Source organism: Aquila chrysaetos, chromosome 11, assembly GCF_900496995.4.
Source record: "Aquila chrysaetos chrysaetos chromosome 11, bAquChr1.4, whole genome shotgun sequence".
Lineage (NCBI taxonomy): Eukaryota > Metazoa > Chordata > Aves > Accipitriformes > Accipitridae > Aquila > Aquila chrysaetos.
Genome location: NC_044014.1, coordinates 28,288,367 through 28,301,332, shown reverse-complemented (window position 1 = coordinate 28,301,332; position 12,966 = coordinate 28,288,367). Strand labels below are relative to the sequence as shown.

Below are 12,966 nucleotides of genomic sequence, written 5' to 3'. Positions count from 1 at the left end.
GCTGACCTGCATGCTGACCATTACCATGGCTTGTAACCATGCCTTTTCAGAACAGCGATTTTTCTTCAGTCTTAGCAGAGACATATGGCTCATTACGGCAAACATAGATGCTAACTTTGATGTTTCAAAGTTCAGATTTTTTTTCCTGTTTTCTAGGTAAGGAAGGCTTTTTTTTTTCCAAGACCATACTGGGAAGACACATTAATTTTTAGCCTCCTGTCACTCAGGAAGGAGCACAAGGAGCTTTGCTCGAGTTTTTAAGTTACCTCCTGGGAGTTCCTTTGGTTTTAAAAAGAAAACTCCTAGTTTGATTGCTACAGTGTTTGTACCAAAGCAAGAAATAGCTGCCCTGCTCCACTCCACTCATCGCACAGAAGGCAGCAGGGAACAGTTTACGAACTGTAATGACCAGCTTACCCACTCAGGCTGCGTCCTAAAAGGAGAATCATTCATCATCCTCTTTTGTGCTACCGACTCCTTAAAAGGCCTACTCAGCTTTAACTCCAGTGTATCCCACCGCAGCCAGGCTCCCCAAGAGCCTGTGCCAGGGCTACCTAGATGGATTTCAAAGGGAACATCGCGCCGCTTGCCTGCCTTATTTGGGAAACCCTAACTCTGCAAGCCTTGGCACAACCTCAGTGACCGAGCAAGCCTTCGTGAACCTGGAGCTCTGACAGAGATTTAATGAGAAGGAACCTCAGATTACGATGAGCTCCTAGCACCAGCAAGAAACAGAAAGGACAGTGGAAAGGGAGGCCGGGCGGCAGAGATACCGAGCGAAACTTGCAAAGTTAAAAACAACCCCGAAACGGCCCGGCGAGGAGCCCTCGGAAGGGCTCTGCGCGTGTTTGGCGTAAAAATCTTCAGGAAGGAGGAAAAGGAAGGCCGGGGAGCGAGCGAGCGAGCGAGCCAGCCGGCCGGCGCAAACCAGGCGGGCAAGTCGCCAGCGGCCGAGGGACACCCCCGGCCAGCGGCCTGGGGACCTCCGCCGGTACACACGTACACACACACACACTTATATATACTCACTCGCACACACACACGCGCGGGCGGGCGGGCGGGGGGCGGAGCGGCGCCGGGACGCCCGAGCATCCAGCAAGCGCCGCCGCCGCCCGCCCCTCGCACCCCCGCGGCGGGCGGGAGGCCTATGGGGGCGCGGCGCCGCTGCCGGAGCGCCGGCAGCCCCTCCCCGCCGCTGCCTGCGGGAGTGGGAATAAAGACAGATAGCGGGGCAGGCAGCGGCCGGGCGGGCGGGGAGGGAGAGCGCAGAAAGTTTCCTGCGGAGCCCGCGGGCGGCGGCACAGCAGCAGCGATGCCCGTGCTGCGCGGAGCGCTGGGGCTGGGCGGGCGCCGCCGGCCTTAGGGGGAGCGAGAGCGGCGCGGGGCCCGGCAGCGAGCCCCCGGCCCGGCCCGTCCTCTCCTCTCCTCCGGGCGGCGAGGAGGAAGCACCCCGGGCGGGGACGGGAAAGCGGCGCCGGCCGGAGCGCGGGGAGAGGGAGCGGCACCGCGGGGACAGCCGCCGCCGGCAGAGCCCGGGGGGAAAGATGAGCTTGTTGTCAGCCATCGACACCAGCGCCGCGTCCGTCTACCAGCCCGCCCAGCTCCTCAACTGGGTCTATCTCTCGCTGCAAGACACGCACCAGGCCAGCGCCTTCGATGCCTTCAGACCCGAGCCCTCCTCGTCCCAGCACCCCGACCTCGGCTACACCAAGAGCACCCCGGAGCTGGGCTCCTCGCTCAGCTCCAGCTATCTCAACAGCTTCTTCCAGCTCCAGCGCAGCGAGGTGAGTCCGCGCTGCCCCCGGCCCGCTGCCCCCGGCCCCCCCCCCCCCCCGCCGGGCCACAGACCGCCATGATGCCTCGGCAGCCTCCCCCCTCCCCGAGCCCGCCGGCGGGACGGGGCAGCCCCGCTACCCGCCCCGCACGGCTGGGGAGGCTCGGCCGGCCGCGCAGGCTCCGACCCCGGCCCCTTCCCGCCCCGAGCCTTCCGCCCCGCCGGAGCGTGCTCCCTGGCTCCCGGCCCCTCGGCGCTGGCGGCGGCGCCCGTCCCGCGAACGGGCCGGCGGCCGGGCCGGGGCGAGGCGCCGCCGCCGGAGCGGCATTGGCGAAGCCGCCCGCCGCCGCCTCCCGCCGCCGCCCGCGAGCGGCGAGGGGCGACCGTGTTGACAGTCTGGTAAATGGTTACACCGATTTCCTTTGCGCAGCCGGGACGGTGCCAGAAGTACGGGGCGGGGGGCGGGGGACGGACACAAAAAGTGTGCTACGTCCCTAATAACATGCAAAAATCCCCCCCCCCCCTTTTTTTTCCTTTTCTTTAAAGTGATAGTTACAAAGCTTGATACAAAAAATATGTATAGCTTAAGAGAGATCAGAGGCCGGCATTATTTGAAAGGCAGAGGTATCAAGAGGAATGTGACAAAAACAGAGTGAAAAAACTTTTGCGCACGTTTCATAACGCAAGAACAAGACTAAATGAAACCCGAGGGAAGGAAGCTAAAAAACTAGGCTATGCAAAGACAATTCACTGTGGAACTCTCTGTCACAGGAAGTTGTTGAGGTCAAGCACTTCTGCATTGGAGGGACTTCACATGCATGGAGATAGTGCAAAGTGGCACCTCGTACACCACAGCTCACCCCCTCTCCGGAAAAGACCCAACAACGGTTTCGCTCCCTACCGTGGGGCTCTTGCCGGAGGTATTGAACGGTGGCTCTGTGTAACGAGGGTTAGATGGACTATGCATCTGACCCGCTCCAGTGCTTCTCACAGAATGACATTTCAGAGTCCTTCCAGCACCATTTACATTAAAGCATAGGTTTAAAAAGTATTCTCTGTCAAAACACACATTTCTCTTCTGTCAGCAAAGGTATGGGGTTGTTAATTAAAACCAAATCAAATTCCCCAACTACTCTGCTGTTATAGCTGTTAGCAGTTAAGAGCTGGAGTTATAGATACACACTCTTTTTTTCCTTAATTAGAAATTCTTTCTTCCTTAAGAATTTCACAAAGCACATCCAGTCTCAAAACAGATGCTATTTTTGAAAGTATATAGTTCAAAATCCATTCAGTCTGATGCACCTAGCCTTATCAAGCAGAACATAACATACCCAGTTTAAAAATACGCAGACTTAACAAGCACACTGATTTTGCTAAAGGACCAACAGGCAGTGGAATTTAAACTTCCAGCTACCTACCTGTTGATTACAGATTGTAGATTTTGCCCCTCTCTGCTTGGCTTACAAGCTTCGTGGTGCCCAAGCAGCGATAAGACTCCAGGGGTTTGGCCTACATGGACTCTCTCCAGACTGGGACTCCATTCAGGTCTGGGTTTGTTCAAGTCAGGATACATTCTGCTCACAGCGGGTCCTTTTTCTTCTTGGGAGAAAAAGGAAAAAACAAGTAAATGGAGGCTGCATCCAGGAAGCCTTTGAAACAGTCTCTGGGAAACCGTTTTCTTTTCCTTAAAGTTTCCCCCGAGTTCATTTTCTGCTTCTACTATACTGTTTGCAAGTAGGGGATAATCCTTTTGTCACACTCTTTCCCTTTCCACTTGGCTCACATTTCTTTCCATGTTTTTTTTTTTTTCCCCCCTAAACTGTTTTCTCCTTTCTTCTGGAGAATCATTTCCCCTGTATGCCAGGCATTCCCCAGGCCCCTGCTGCAGCCCCAGCTCCAAGCAGTCAGCACCTTCAAAGCCTCCCCCTGGCCGCGCTGCTTTTGGTCACCTTAGCTGTGTTTCTGCATGGATTCCTATCATCCATGAGCTGTATTCTGCTCCTTTTAACCTCATTACAGTTTCCTGGGGCACATGAATGACAACAACTGAGAATGCCTGTAGAAAGCTTAGAGCATTCACCGTTCAGGAAATAAGGAGCCATTTCATTCTATACAGATATTGTAATATTTTTAGAAGATCAAGCACGTTAGTTTGTTCCAGTTCATTTTCCAGGCTGTGACAACAATAGCATTCACTGTGTGGCTGATAGAGACTCTTCTATGTTTCCAATTTTTACCTGAACTACATGTCAGTCCAGGGTAACCTGAAAAGAGGGAAGGGGTCACAGCCATCTCATACGGCATGGGAATGCATCTGCCCTGCTGGATATACCTGGAAGAAAGTAGGGAATCCTTTAGTTCCCCAGGCTAATGCTGCCTGCTTATACAGCAGCTTTCATTGAAAGGTTTAGAAGGTGCTAGGGATACTGTTGCTCAAAAAGAGTTCTGTCAATATGTTAGATGGTCCGTTCTTTCCAGAAACTGGAAACTAGGCTGCTTTTTTGGCAGGAGTTACCCGAGAGTTTCCTACAATGTCATGCTCTTAATTCTTGAGATTCTAACATCTGTTTATTTGCAGATGCCATTGGGTATACAGTATGTATTTCAACTGCGTAAAATTATTTTGGGGAGCATTAGTGCTGTATGCAGCTTTCACATCAAGTGGGCTTACGCTATCTTTGGAACAACACATAGCTTTCCACAGTTAAACTGTTGACTGTTTTCTACACAGTGCTTGCTTTGGTTGGCATTTTTTTTTCCTCCCAGTTTTGTCCTGGCTTGGCTTAGCCTGGAGCAGAGCTGTGACAATGATTGACACATAGCTGTACACAATATTTGGAAAGTGACCTAATGAGGGGCCAAAATAGCAACAGATTGAGAAACGATAGGATCATAGGGTGTAAAATAGTCACGCGTCCTGTATGTTGCCTTGCAATTGAAAATTTCTGGAGGAGAATGCTTGGAGTAAGAGACAGCACTTGTGAAAAGTTGCTATTATACAGGGTTTGCAAGTCTGCATGGCAGTGCCTGTGTATGTGACTTGCATGCTGACCAAAGGAACAGGACAGAAAAAAAATAAAAGTGCAAGCACCCACAGAGTAGTCTTGCACTTCACCAAGATTTTTGTCCTCCAGACTTTTTCCACTACAATGGACGCCTTCTAAATAAACATGATGAACACAGCTGTTTGGTGCATAAAAGCCCATTGTACCAGGAAAAAAAAAGCAATAATAAAGGTTTAAACAGTAAAGCGACAATGAATGTTTTGTTCCATATGCAAGACTCATTTTGCAAAACAGACCTGCTTTAAATAAAACTTTACTGCAGCGTTTATTGTCCTAGATATGAAACGAAAGCATGTTAGAACATTAAGATGCATTAAATTGGCTATTGAACTGAGCTCCACCCTCATTATAACACCATCCATCAGAGCCAAGTATTTGAGGTTTTGTTGTGGGGCTGGTTACATGGGATTTAATGTGTTTGAGACACAGCCAGGTAACTGTGGCTTTGTGTCACTGAGTGGTATAATTGAGAAACGTAGAATAAGGGTGTAAAAGAGTCACATGGTATTTTTCTATACTCACAGTAGGCATCCTACCAGATCAATGCTGACTTCGGTCAAGAAGAGTCAGCAACCAGTAACTAGAAATTACCATATTACAATCATCAAACTTGTTTCTTTGAACGTAGAGTGCTAATTCCAGTGCAAGCCAGTATTTACACATGAGAAGGAGCCTGTGTCCTAATGAATTCTTTGCCCATGTGCAAATACTCCGCGTGTCTTTCCAAGAGGGGAATTCCTTCCAGAAACCTCTATGGCAGCCACTTTCCGGACCTAAACCGGATCTTATTTAAGCACAAATAACTGCATGTACTAGCTTAGAAAATAATCACTCTTTCCAAAAAGTAGTTCATGTTTCTGACTCAGGGACTTCCAGATCCAATCCTTATAGGCAAGAGAGGGCCTAATGGGGAATGAGAGAACGTGAGCTAGTTCATTTTGTTACAGTAAGGTGCAGATCACTTACTCGGAAAGGAAAATTTGTGGAATTAAAGAGCAGTTGAGAGAGTGTACTGTGGAAAATAACATTCAAACCCCTTTGAAACAGAAGCAGGTCTGCGGCACTGGGATAGATACTGCTTATCAGGCAGCTTCCCAAAGAAGAAAAGTTAGCATGACGGTGACATTCATATATTAACAACAGCAACAAAATCCCATGAAACACTGTCAAGAACAAAAATGTTTGGAAGGAAGTTGGCATTTCTACAGAAAATACTTTTTATATCAGACAAACTTGTTTTCCATCTGTCTTTCATAGAATTAGAGGAATACTCACTAGCCTGACACTTGATAAGAAAGATCTGTTATTTAGCCTAGATGAATTAATTTGGAGGATGATTATAAGGTTAAAAAATTCACCATTCTCATAGTATCAGAAGAAAACAGGGATTGCCATACAAGATCAGACCATTGACCCACTAAATTAAGTGTCATATCTCTGTGAACAGCCATGATTAAAAGAGAGAACATAACACCTTGTAAGGGGCTGCTCACAACCAGTACAGTCTGAGGGCAAGTACAACAGAGATGCAGATTAGCAGAACTTGCCACGTGCTCCAAAACATTTTCATTTCCCTTAATTTTGTGGAATATTAGTAGTTATTCTAACACAGAGCGTATTTCTGATCCACAGAGTGCTTAATGTGCGCAGCACTGCAGTCAGGACTTCTTGCTTGCAGAATAAACCACCATAGTATTATCTCCTCTTATTTAAGCATAGTTATTGACAGTCAGAGTAGTACAGTGTACAGGTTGCCTGCAGTACATGAAAGTATCCTTTAATAATAGAGATTATTATTTATTTCCTCATCTTCATTTTTCTCACTGTTCTTCATATAAGTACTAACATTTCAGTGCCCTTATCCTTCTACAAATTTTATTGAAAAGGCAATAGCTCAACAATTCTTGTGTTGGAGGAACTTGTGCTCTCTTCCTCAGGATGACTGTATGTTACAGATATTTTGTGGCTACTTAAAGTCCCAGTCAGCTCCTTTCAGACTGCTTTTCAAGAAGTTAAATGTCAATTCTCGCATTGGTCCTCATAAGAGGTTCCAGGGAGCTGAATCTCTGTTACGCAGAAGACAATATGCATTTAGGGATCTTAGCGGCATCAGCCTCCTGGGTCCTCCCACACAGCCAGCTCTAGAGCCCTTTTGATGATATTGCCTCGGCACACGAAGTGCAGCTTTCACAGCCCACTCTCTATCCTGGAGTCAAAGTTTCAGATCCTATTACAGATATTTGAGCTAACCACTCCTCCATTTCCAATTCCAGTTGGATATGTGCTTTAAAATGCAAAAAACCAAGTTTTTAAGTCTAGAAGCATTCTTTTTTGCTCCCTGTTCTTATTTCTGCAGCTGTGACCTCCTGCTTTGCTACTTCTGTCTTTGGAAACACCCTCTTTTGCCAGGGAAATAAAAAAATACCACCTACATGAATGTGCTATAGGAAGTGGAGTGGAGTCTGAAAATAAGATCTATATTTTGTATAAGAAATGGGAAAGTCAAGTTGTCATACAAATTACACTCTTCCATTTGTATCCCCTAGGTATGGCTTTAGACTTCTCTACTCTCCAGGATTTTTTTTTTTTTTTTTTTCCAAATGCACTGTACTGCATATGGTAGATACTCTTCCTATTCTTTACACTGAGGCTGAATTACCCAATAGCAATTTGATTGCAGAAAGGAATACACAAGAGCCAAATTTGGTTCCCTTAAGTAATCTAAATACAACAATTATGTTGCTTTTACTTGAGCTTCCTTACCCAAGTAAGAACAGCAGAAAGGTCCCAGAAGTAAGAAGTGAAGATGCGTTGAAGTTACTCCAACAGCAAGAGCCTCTTGTGTTGCTTCCTTACTCTCCCCACACCTGAAGCAAATGCTGCTGTAGCTCTGCAGCGCACCTGTGCTACCTCTAGCTTTGACTAGTTCAAACATGATTTACAGATGGCCTTTAGAGCATGGCAACAAAAGTATTATCCACCATAGTCTTCTGCAGCTACTTAGTATCACATCAAAGGCTGAAGCACATTTGGAAAGCTGGCAAGAGCTAAAATACTAATTGCTAACCTAAATCAAGTCTTCCAGAAGAGAAATACAGGCTTTCTACTTTACTAATGATTTCTTTTTGATAGGTTAAAAAAAAAAAAAAGCTAGCAATAGAAGATAGACCAATTATATTCTTCCTGATTAGTTGAAAATTATTGCCAACTCTTTTAAAACACTTGGGACTTTGTATTTATGCGAACTTTTTATTGAGAGGAGCACTGACATTCACTTTCTGTCTCTATATCCATGTCTTGAAAAACTTGCCAGGCTGTACATAGAAAAAAACCCAAACAATCCATAATTGGAGGCAAAAGCATGTAGAATTCTTGCTACAATTCTATTTTATACACACAGCTTTCAGTTACAGTTATTTTATGCATTTACAGTGTCTTCCATCTCAAGGCACCCAAACAAAGGGGTGATGTAGCTTGTGTTGGGTAATGATTTTTCATCCCTTCCTCTTTTGCTCTGCAGACACAGACTCAGTTATTCAGAACAGAAAAGGACGATCCTTCTCCAATGAACTGCACAAATGATCAGACGGACAATCAAGTCTGACTTGAACCAATATATTCATTTATGAAGTGTATGGAATGAATGGATAACCAAAAGGTGTACAAAACTACTTTTATCCAAAAGCCAGTCCCCCTCTCTCCCCCCCCCCCCCCCCCCCCCCCCCCCCCCCCCCCCTCTTCCCCTTTTTATTGTTGGTTGTTTGGGAGATTTTGTGGAGTTGTAAAAGAGAGATAGCAAACAACTTTTATCAATGGTCCTGTTACTTTGGTAACAAAAAATTAGAAGAAAAGACCACATTATTGGCAGTCACTAGGTGAGGATTAATGCAAAGAAAAGTTTTCTAGTTCAGAGTTCAAGTGGGCCATAAAAGGACTCTGACACCTGATTTAAGCGATATTTAAATCTAAGACCAGAGGATCTTTTCCATGCTACTTTAAGAAGCATGAAAAACAATGACACAGCGCAGCTGCAGAATGGTGCAGGCACAGATATTGCAAAGCTAAATCATACAATACTGATAATATGTATTCACATAGAAATAAAAGCAAATGTATTCTGTTATCTAAACTAGATGCATACATATAAATGCTGCCTAAAAAGTGATACTGGGTATCACCTTAAAGCTTCTCAATGGTTTCATGAAATATAACAGTTAATATTTATACCTCTCCTCAGTTTCTTTTCCCCAGGAAAATTGCCAGCAGCCTGGTGCCCATTTTGCCACTCTCCTGAATTGCCCTTCTTCCTCTTTCAGAAAGCCACAATGAAATGATTAAATTAAATGGGAAGAATATAAGTCTTTGCTTCATGGCAGTTTACTTAGGTTCTGTCTGGGTTCCAGAGAAGTTATAATGGATCAAAGGAACCAATTAAGTTTTATAAAGAAAGCTGTTCAAATCTTACGGTAATGCTGACATAATTCAGACAGACAGTATTTCATAAGTGTCACAACTTGGATCACTTCTTTTTTCCTGCAGGTTAGTTTTTATTCTCAGAAACGTTACAAACAATGTGTGATCTACTAAAAGTAGAACCTAAAATTATAGACAGATTTACTTGAGGAAAGCAGAATAAATGCAGGGTTATGAGGCTTGGGCTTTGTCCGTGTCCCTCATTGTCTAGCCAGGCCAGCACAGCTGTTGGGAGTTTTGGTGGATTTTAAGTTTTAACATATCACAAGCCTAGCCCATTACCTTGTCATGTGTTTTGGTGTAAGCAAATACTAACAAGTCCAATACTTTGACTAAGAGGAATTTTAAGGAACCTCTTGTAGGCCCTTTTTCTTAGCTCTTTCAACTGCTGCTGGTAGGAGAACTGCTGTGTGATCTTCGAAACCTGTATCTTAGCAAATATATTTTGTGTTTCTACAGATTTAGTTTGAAGATGAGCAAATTCCCTCATGGTCCAGGACTCTTGCTGTCATATCCAAAGCAGAAATATGTTCCTGCTCTATTAAATGACCACCCACACCTACTCCCTGCACATGGCGCGATTTGGTGTTTCTTGAATGAACACAAGTGCAATACCCTAGAAGGATCGCAGGAATCTGGAAATCTATATTTACATCTCATCCAGCTAACTACCAACCAAGCAAACATTTTAAAGGGATCAGCTTGCTCCCGTAGGTTTCTCTTGCCAGCCTAGGTGTTCCAGGTTTCTAAACCTGGTTCTGATTGTAGCAGGGGAGTCAGAGCCTATATTTCCTCACACTAAGCCAGCCTGCTAGGCAACTATTTGTATGTAATCATTAGGGCTGTGGATACCTGCGGTTGCACAGAAAGTAAAGGAACTATTGTACAGTCATTGCATCCTGAAAATGGGGGATTAGTAAGAGCTCTTAAGAGGGTTTGAGCATCAGTGGTCCTTGAAGTACAGAGGTGTTCTTATAACCATCTTTCTCCAACATACATTGCAACTGAAATTAATAGAGTAATAGATTAATTCCTCTAACAGACCCAACCTGGGAAAAAAAAAATCCTTAAGTCTACATGGAAACCAGATTACTGAATTGTTATTTTATAATTTATCTCAAGCAGATTGTGAGGTTTTAGGTTTACTTGCTCAGATCACACTTCAAGCTGTGCTGTATCACAACTGATTAAGAGGGTGGCTTTAAATGTAGATAAAACTATCCAAAAGCTGGAGTCACAAAATGAAATTCCAGCCTGTCATTTAGTATATGGAAATAATTTATTTTCCTCACTATATTGAGCTTAATAAAAGTTTCTGTCTTCCCATAAGTGCAGGAACCGAGGCCCTAAGTGCATTGCAAGGGGCCCGTTCTGGGCAGATGATGTATTGTTTCTACCTCTGACAGCGACCTTAGCTTTGCCTCTTTTAAACTTTGGCAGCCATCGCAGAGGCTTCTGTGCCAAGAAGGCATTACTGAATGTAAATGATATAAACAAAACTGTCTCAGACTTAAAGTTCTATTTAACCCAAAATGGACATTTCTTAGCAAACCTTTCATCACGCAAGAGCTGCACAGGAGGTAAATGCTTTCTTAAGTGCGTCTTGAACAGGCACATATCTATTTCCGGGTGTTATTTTTCTTATGTTTGGAGTGTCAAAAGACCCACCAAATGAGAGGAAACCCGACTCTTGTTTTTCAAACTGCAGGTCAGATTGAGACAAGATTTCCTGCAGGAAACAGAGATGTTAACAGAAGGTGCAGGGGTCAAAACATGTCCATCCGTTTCTCCCCTCGCTTTATGCTATACAACCTTCATAACCTCCTCCTCCTCGTCCGAGAACCTTGTCTCGACAAAATAGGCTTGTTTTTTGACAATGTGAGGAGGCCGTGGGTTTGAAGTCGCTGGCAGAGGCCCTCCCTGTGGCCTTCCCTCAGAAAGGTCAGGGAGGCTGGCAGCCTGCAGCCTGGGGCAGAGTCAGCTGCAGGCAGTCCAGGGACAGGCCGAGGAATGAAAGCTCCTGTGGGGATGTGTTAAAGTAATTTGCAATGTGAATGGTCTCCGTTGTCCCTAATATAGTGCTCATGTGTTAGAGCTTCTCTTTAACATAAGTGGGCAGTTGTTTAGCGTTCAGCAGGCGAAAAGGATCCCTGCAGAGTTTGGTGCGAGATTCAGAAAGTTCCTCCAAGACTGTGCACCTCTGACCAGAGGAAATCTTTATCCTCTCCTTTCCCACCTTTCCACCTCTGCCATTAAAGGCTTTTTGTGAGGTCCCTGCACGTTGTGTAAAACAAGCGTCCTCGCTGACGTCCACAGTAAACCTTTCCCTGAGGCTGAAGCAAGGAGGATCACACCACTGGCAGAGAGCTAAGAGGCCTACCTGAGCTTCAGCAAGCCTGAAGATGGTGACCGAGCAACTTCTTAACTGTCAGTGTTTTGTTACTTCTATACCACTGTTTAGTAGATGGGGAGCAGCATATTTTTAAGATCTAAAGATCTGCGAAACTCATTGAAAGCTTTGGATCAAAATATTAAAGATCAGCAGATTTAAAGCAAGGCAAGATGGTGGCATGCATTGCTCTTCAACCTTGGTGTGAATTGAAGGTATGCCAGTCATACACAGAGGAGCGTGTTGAGGAATTACAAGCTGAGAAGCCACAACCAGCCGAGCTGTCAGATCTGAAATAACTAGATTAGATAGATCTATCCACTGGATTAAAGATTGATCACCCTACCATTGACTCGCTTCACAACTACTGGCACGTCATGCCACATTTGTAGTTTTCTCCTCAAGATACTGTTTCTGCAAAAGGAAAGTCCTAGTGCCATCTATCTGAAAATATTTAAAAGTAGACATTAGTGTTAGCAGTTTAATAAAAGCATGTATGTATCTAAATCCCCCTACAGAAGAAGGATGAATTAAGGTATACTTGGCTAATCTAACTAGCCAGGAATATATTAATTAAGGTTTACTTAATCTACATTTATCTGTGTTTTTAGATGAGGAACCTGAGTACTTCATATTTAAGTAAAGTCAGCCCAAAGACCAGATTTTTTGACAGCTAACTTAAACATTGACTTCAGAAGGAAACAGAAGCCCAAGTCTTCTTTTCTTACTCCAGGCAAACATTTTCTTCACTGAGTGATGAGCTTTGCTTGCAATTGTCCAATGATAAAATGTTACCGAGTAAACTCATAAACTGTTTTTCTGTAAAAGTATCTGTAATTTATCAGAGGAGTTAAAGTAGATATAAGCCATACAGGAGCAGTTTTAGAGGTTTTCCAGTTCAGCCTTGGTAATTAAACTTCTCTATTTCTTCTGGCTCAAATTAATACAACAAAATTTATGACAGTATTTTCATTTAATCCCTCTGTTTCCAGAAGGCTTTGGGGTTGGCCATAAACATTGATTCTGCACTGGATGTTTTCTTTGGGGACAAAACCAGGAAACTGTTTTGACCACTTACAAAGAGCTGAAACACAGAAAAGTGACAGATTTGAAGTGCTCTTTTCCACATGTGATCGTCTTCAGGTGCAACTCTTGTGCTTTCACACATGTTGCATGGCCCCTCAGATAAATCCCATGTCAGAAGCAAGCCTTGGGGCACTAGCAGAGAAGACAAATATAGGTCCCCAACTTAAGTTTTGTATATT

General features: G+C 44.8%; 1 protein-coding gene across 1 annotated transcript in view; it reads left to right on the top strand.

Annotated features, from left to right (window-relative positions):
* The first annotated feature begins 1,211 nt into the window (after positions 1 to 1,211).
* Positions 1,212 to 12,966, top strand: part of ZCCHC24 (zinc finger CCHC-type containing 24) — a 121,742-nt gene continuing 109,987 nt past the window's right edge. Inside the window, exon 1 of the mRNA XM_030030119.2 lies at positions 1,212 to 1,784. Within this exon, the coding sequence (XP_029885979.1) occupies positions 1,545 to 1,784 (240 nt within the window). The 5' untranslated portion in view covers positions 1,212 to 1,544. The remainder of the gene's footprint in view (positions 1,785 to 12,966) is intronic.